Here is a 7,584-nt window from a genome sequence, read left to right as displayed (position 1 = left end):
CATAACAATATTAAATCTATACATGTGTGTTATGATTATCCAAAAATAAATTTAAATACTAGTATATACAGTGTGAAATGAACAGCTTAGCTCAAGAGCATTTATCATCAATAAAAAAAATTTAAATATTTTTTTTTTAAATGTCCAAAAGAAAAGTGAAGGAAACGGGGAAAAGTGGCAAAATTGTAATATCACAAATAATGATGGTCAACCCATCCAACAAACACAAGTCCTCAATCCTTATAAATTACGAGTATAATACTTCTCTTTTATTATACTCGTAAGAATTAGTCATTTAGTCATATTTCTCCGTCCACTCTGACTTAAGCTTCTACTCATTTTATTTTATTTTTTAATACATGGGTAATTTCGGGGTCTTTATAAGTACGATAATTGCCTGAGATTTTGGAGGTACCACCAATTCCAAATTTATCCATTTCTCTGAGTTTTTTTCTTTTTCTTTTTTTTTTTCTCCAAAAACCAAAAGAAAATGGGTGAAGTTGCAAGGTCTAATGTCAACCATGAAGTTACCATTAACGTTAAAGAAACTAACAATCAATCGTCTTCTTCCAACTCCATGGACAATTCTTGTTTCAGTGTCCATTTTCTCCAGAAGGTAACTATATATCTCATCCTTATCCTATTTTACGTTCTTATGATCTGTCATTATGCCTTGATTTAGCTGTCACGATACTAGTCATTGATATGATTTGCGTGTCAATGTGACTATTAGTTGTGAACAAATTTAATACATAACCATTTCCCTTGTAATTGTTCGGAAAATTAATTTTACGTTACAACGGCCATAGTTCTTCCAAATGGTTTTAAAAATATATATATTAATTAATGTATAGTTATCGAAAAAAGGATTGGATTCCTATAGTCATTGTAATGAAAGGGGAAAATAAAGACATTGCAACGTTTTCATAAAATAATATAAAAAATCTGACCTATTATATATTAAATCAAACTCGATTGGTCAAGTAGTCTTGATTATTATACACCTATTTTTTTTTAAAAAAAATGATAAAAATACGACCTATTATATAATTAACCAGACTCCATTGGTAACAATTTTGATTATACATATCATCAAAAGATTATCATACTGTTTCAGTCAAAATTAAATTGCGTACCATATTAAACTTGATCATATAATGAAATCCATAATCTTCATAAATGACAATATAACTGACATATATGCTGATGTAATAAAAATGTGTTGATTGATTACTGCAGATGATAGCAGAGGTTTTAGGGACATACTTCGTAATATTCGCAGGATGTGCTGCAGTAACAGTAAATTTAGACGGTGAGAAAGTGGTAACATTACCAGGAATTGCAATAACATGGGGATTAGTAGTAATGGTAATGGTTTATTCAGTTGGACATATTTCTGGTGCCCATTTTAACCCTGCTGTTACAATTGCTTTTGCAACTTCTCGCAGATTTCCATGGAAACAGGTTTCATTTTCTCAACTGTTCCTACCTACTTTTATTACTTGATTATGTATGTTTATGTCATATCTTTTTATGGGTTGATTTTGTTTTTTTGTTTTGTTGTTAGTTGGTAGGACATTTAAGCCTTGTATTTCATACTTTAATGCTGCATGGTAATATATAGCTGTATTGTGTATGATTTCCATCTGTTAGTCCTATCTTGAAGTATTTGGATCAGATGGTAAGAAAGTATACGAGTTAACCAAATCAAATGTTTATAAATTAAAATTGTCCTTTTGAAGCTTTGTTTTTGATCCAAATTTAAAAGAATAGAGTGTAGTATTAGGATTATTAGGTAGGAATTGCTTACAAAGAGTGATGACCATCTTTTTTTTTTTTTTTTGAAAGACATTTTCTTTAATTTAAATAGTACTCTGTATACTCAAAGCACAGAGTATATGTTATATTCCGCGTATACAAAAATTATTTTAATTTTCCATTTGGTTAATTTTATAGCTTAGTAGGATTTCTCAAGCTTAGTTTCTTTGAGGATCGAGAGTGATACGTTCTAAGACTTGAGATTGAATTTTGTTTATAACTTTATATTATATGTCCTTATTACTCTCTAATTCTCTATATTAAAAGAAAAAAAAAAAAAGCATCATAGTACGACAAACTTTTAGCTAACTTATCATTTTCAACTATCGGTGAAGACTAATTTATCACTTTCGCCTAATTAGCATTTTCCAACACCGACCCTTTTTATTTTTGGCTATAGCACTCTTCCATCATCTGTTACTTGCTAACTCTTTAAATGTGGTATGAGTAATAGATGCAATTTCTTTAGGAAAGTTAGTTCCATCACTCCATGACGTGCTATCAGTGACAATTAATGAATTTATGCATGACTGTATGGTGTATGGTGTGTAATATTTCTATTAAATAAAAAAAATTCAAGAAAAAAATTAGGGATAAGAACAAATACTATACCAAAAATAAGATTGATGAGCAAGCATCTGCATATATCACGTGTACATAGGGATTTAATTCAACCATAAATTGTAAGGCGAAGATGAAGGCTTCATAAATTTTATCTGTTACACAAAATTGTGTATGTCTATATATGCTGAATATAATCCTTTCGTGTAACTTATTGTATCGAAAATAAATAAAGAATAAAAAAAATTATATATGTGCTGACCATTCTTCATTATCTCAAGTTATGCACGGGTATAGTATGAGAATTGGGTTTGTCATGTGTGAACATTTGATGTTATTTCTTTTTACTTTGTAAGACCTTTGACTTTTCTAAATTGTACACGTTAAGGATTTGATTAATTAATCACATTTGATTTGATTTGATTTGATACCTTAAAAATATAATCTTGGAATCAATAATTCAGTAAAGATAAGATCTATGATCACTTTAAAATGATAATGTATATTTCATGCAAATTTCATACTTTTATCATTTATTATTTGGCCAATAATTAATGAAATAATTATAAAGAATACAATCTAGAATTTCCTTAATTAACATTAAATTTTTTTTAATTATTTCTTAATAATAGAAGATTATAAAGCATCTTTCCTTTTTGTTCATCAAAATATCAAACGTTCTAATTTAGCCCAATTCCTAGTAATGCTAATTAATTAATAATGCAAGTAAAAATGAAAATCTCTTTTTTTTAGTGTGTAAAAAAACATTTTTGAATGGATACATTAAAATTTGAAAAGTCTTAATTTGATGTAAAATTAATAATGTACAGGTGCCAGCATTTGTAATATGTCAAGTAGTGGGATCTACACTAGCAAGCGGTACTTTGCGACTTATATTCAATGGACATCAAACTCAATTCTTTGGGACATCTCCGGCAGGAACAAACATTCAATCTTTAGTCATGGAATTCATTATAACCTTCTACCTCATGTTTGTCATTTCCGGTGTTGCTACTGATAATCGAGCTGTAAGTTCGTGTCACGTTCTCTTTATTCTTAATTAATACTCCGTACCATGCATATTATTTATTGATGATTTCTCACCAACTTATTAGTAGCATCTATACAGAAATGTGTGAACTAATATGAAGCGAAAGAAGTATTGAAAAAGAAATCTCTTGACAAAACAACTCTTGGGAGCTAATAAATACGAGTAACAATAGTAACAAACCTGTTGTAATTGGTTGAGAGTTAAGACTATACATATGTAACATAAATATAGGACTCATAGGAGTACTTTTTATAAGCAATAATTCAACTCAACTTACTATTAACTATTATTGTGAGAGCGATGTAAGTGTTTAATTAAAGAAAATTACCTATATATTGAATTACTATTAACAACCATGTATGATTGTATGCGTGAGATTTGATGCTGCGCTGTATTTTAATTATATTTACGTGATTTTCATGTGTTGCTTGTACAGATTGGAGAGCTTGCTGGTCTTGCTGTTGGATCTACCGTCTTACTTAACGTCATGTTTGCTGGGTATATACAATTCACTCCTTTCTTTCTTCTTACTCGAAATAATATACTCACTCCGTCTCAAAAAGTTTTTCCTAGTCGGATAGCTATTTTCTCATAAATAAATAAAAAGAAGTATTAAAGTAGGAGGGGCCAGGGAGTACTCCATAATTGTTTACTCATTCTCTATATACTGCAAAACAAATTATTAGAACATGAATGATCCTATCATGGACTTCATTGCGTGTTCTATGTAATTAATTAAAAGGGTGATCCAACTCCACATTAATGGGGCGATTTGGTCTAAATTATTGGGCTCCTTAAAGAAATATTGATGATTATTGCTTGTTATTGTAGATTTGTAGTATACACAATATGTTTATGAAGGTTCCTTAATCTCAAAGTCAAACCATGTTTGCCCATTTTTTGTATCCTTTATCTTGAACCACCATGTTTTGTGGTTCAATGTTGTCATGTGACATGTGTGTACGTGGCATCACGACATTTGCTAGCGTACAATGCACATGTCTAGTACGTGAATAGGGATTCACACTAATTTAGATCACGTATACTTATATAGACACATGTTATGCACACACTGGTTAGTATTGTTACAAGCAATATATGTACGTGTTAATGTAATTTAGTTGATGTGCGTACTTATATATACAACAAACAATTTCTCTTGAACTTGCCTCATGCAGTTGATCATTAATACTAGTAATTAATACTTTCTTGAATGACAACAGGCCAATTTCCGGAGCTTCAATGAACCCTGCCAGGAGCCTAGGGCCAGCAATTGTATCACACCATTATAAGGGCATATGGATATACCTTGTAGGACCAACTGCTGGAGCTATAGCTGGTGCAATGGTGTACAATCTTATAAGGTTCACTGACAAGCCATTGCGCGAAATCACCAAGACTGGATCATTTCTTAAAACTAAGGGCTCGTCTGTAGGGCGCAATGGTTCTTCGCAATACTAGGTTTAATAGATGTAACAACTTAATTTTAGAGGGTTTTATTTGATCAAAAAGTTTGAAAACCTTTTAACCCAACATGTTTGTGAACTACTAAGTTGTCCGTCCTTATATAAGTGAGATGGATGTTATAATATAATGTAGTTGCATTATGTATGTGTGTGCCTTTTCTTGTCACTGCACGTGTGGTAGCCTTATTAGTGATTTGTGAAGTGATGTTTTTGTAAGGTTTCACTTGTGAGGAAGATGATCGATTTTATTCTATCATAATTAAAATGTAATATGAATAGATATGGATGAGGGGTAATGTATTTCACAAACTAAGAAAATGCAAGTGTTATGTACTTGCGTTCCATTGGTTATAACTTCAATGAGAAGATTGAGTTAATTGAAATGTTTCGTCTAAAGATATAGTGCTCAAATGTTTAAGAAAAATTGATGCTTAATTAGAGCTTAAACATTGCTTGTGTGTGGGAACTTAGATGCTTCTAGTGAAATTGCAAAAACTAGTTTCTAAATTCTAACATTTGATACAGGATCCGTGTATTAATATGAATCACAAGAATATAAAATTTGAACCCATGACTTTAAATTTAAACTCTAACATGTTAGCTACTAAGCTATTATCATATTACATGTCATTCAATAAAAATTAAATATTAATAAAGACTTTTATCATGGAAATAATGTAATAACTCGAGACATCACCCGGGCCTAACACTAGTTGATGATGGAAAATTGGAGATTGACATTATAAATAATTAAACCTATCGTTAAATATATGTTAAATGTACTGCTTAATTAGATTCTAATATAGCCATCCTATTTTGGACCTTCAATAAAAATAAAAAAAATAAAAATTACTATGAGAATTGTGAAACACGGAGTAACCCAAAAGATATATGGACCTATCACCTATCACCTATCACCTATCACCTATGTATGAGTGAAATTAATTGGGCTATTTTTGTAGTTTAGTGCCAAAGTTAATTTTAAAAAAGATTTTGCTAACGAACGTATTTGGGGCGTTAGATAATCCTTTAAAATAATTTCTAAATTAATACTCGATATTAGGAAAAATGAAAATCAATAATCTCAACTTTGTCATTCCTGTTCAAAACAATCTCACCTCTTCAAAATCTGAAAATAATCCTATCTATAATACCCATATTCTTAAAACAAGCCTTTTGACCTACAACCTGTTTGACAGGTTATTTTTTATTTCTTTCTTCTTCAAGCTTAGTCTCCCTCCTTGGCCACGACCACACCACCTTCTTCAATGGCAACCACCACACTTGTGACTAGCCTCCTCCCGACCACCCCTTGAAAGTTGAAACCCCCTAATCCCTAAATCTGACCACCGCTGCTTACCCGAAAATTCCCTAACTCCTAAATCCGACCACTCCTTACCCTAAATCCAACCACTGCAACCACCCCCAAACCCATACTGCAACCACCCACCGAAACCATTAAACCCGACCACCCACGAAAGTACGAGACCCCTAAACCTGCCACGAAACCCTTTGATATGAACCCTTTTTATCAATTTTTTTTTCTTTGATTTGATTTTATTAATTAATTTGATACTTTTAACTTGATTTAATATTTCATGATTCTTACTTTTTATATATTTTTTTTGGAGTTGTTGAATAGCAGCAGACTTTGGTTTCGATTTGGTTAATTGCAAATTGCAATCACTAGAGAATAATGATTGAAATATGTTTGATTAACTTTAAATTGGCCCAACTTGACTGTCCTTTATCACTGATTATAATGTTCGCTGGAGGCTAATGTTCTAGCCTTAAGGTCGCCGGGACGGGGCTTTCGTTCGCCGGAGAAGGGGATGTTCGCCGGTAGGGGTGGTGTTGTAGGGTGGTCGAGATTCAGAAAGGAGGAGGCTGATTTTTTGTTTTAAATACTTTTGATTTGTTTTTTATTTAATTAAAAAAAATTAAAATTGAACTAACTATAAGGTGACATGTGGCAAATCACCTTTTTAAATAAGTTATCAATTTAACAAACCAGTAAAAAGTCTGTTTTGAAAAGATGAGGATTAAAGGTGGGATTATTTTCAGATTTCGAAAATGTAAAATTATTTTGAGCAGAATGATAAAGGTGGGATTATTAGTTTCCATTATTCCTTAATATTAACTAGTGAAAACTCATGCCCTTGCCGCATAAAACACCAATAATAATTATCAAATTTCATAAAAAGGGGGGAGGGGGTTATGTTCAAATTAAATTGGGGATTTTTTAAGTTAAACATATGAAATGAATTAAACATACTATAAGCTAATTAAAGTGCCAATGATTTATACATTTTATTCAATTTTTAAAGAAACACTATTATTGTTGTTGTTGAAAAAAAAAATATGAGAAAATTAGGTATTGTTTAAATTTGTTGAAAGATAAGGTTGAAAACACGATGAATTTAAAATGATGATAGAATAAATATTAATGAAGGTAAAAGAAATGTGATAATGGAGGTTAAAAGCTTGAGTTAATGGAGATTGAAAAAATCGTGGAAAAGAAGGGGAAATGGAAGCAATGAACCTCATTAACAAATTTCGTTCATTTCGAGACGGCATCCGTTAAGTTGTGATAACATCCAAATTTTATGTTGTTAAAATCAAAATTATTTTTTGTAGTGTTAAAAAACATTTTCGGTCTTTTTGTGGTGTTAAAAATCACTTTGACTT

The 7,584-nt window shown here is 31.0% G+C and overlaps 1 protein-coding gene across 1 annotated transcript; it reads left to right on the top strand.

Moving 5' to 3' along the window:
* The first annotated feature begins 296 nt into the window (after window positions 1-296).
* Window positions 297-5,204, top strand: LOC145579270 (aquaporin NIP1-1-like). Its single transcript, XM_081636514.1, has 5 exons — window positions 297-616; window positions 1,240-1,464; window positions 3,210-3,407; window positions 3,867-3,928; window positions 4,654-5,204. The coding sequence occupies exons 1-5, from the start codon at window positions 491-493 to the stop codon at window positions 4,889-4,891; spliced, it is 849 nt and encodes a 282-aa protein (XP_081492640.1). The 5' UTR covers window positions 297-490; the 3' UTR covers window positions 4,892-5,204.
* The last annotated feature ends 2,380 nt before the right edge of the window (window positions 5,205-7,584 follow it).

The sequence above is a fragment of the Chenopodium album genome, chromosome 14 (genome assembly GCF_948465745.1).
Source record: "Chenopodium album chromosome 14, dcCheAlbu1.1, whole genome shotgun sequence".
Classification (NCBI taxonomy): domain Eukaryota; kingdom Viridiplantae; phylum Streptophyta; class Magnoliopsida; order Caryophyllales; family Amaranthaceae; genus Chenopodium; species Chenopodium album.
This window is presented reverse-complemented; position numbering and strand designations above follow the sequence as displayed.

Excerpts from the sequence above, each read along its gene's own strand:
- LOC145579270 (XM_081636514.1), top strand. The coding sequence starts at position 491 with ATGGGTGAAGTTGCAAGGTCTAATGTCAACCATGAAGTTACCATTAAC. Across the intron at positions 1,465-3,209 it reads GCAGATTTCCATGGAAACAG|GTGCCAGCATTTGTAATATG; the intron begins GTTTCATTTTCT and ends AATAATGTACAG. Across the intron at positions 3,929-4,653 it reads CTTAACGTCATGTTTGCTGG|GCCAATTTCCGGAGCTTCAA; the intron begins GTATATACAATT and ends GAATGACAACAG.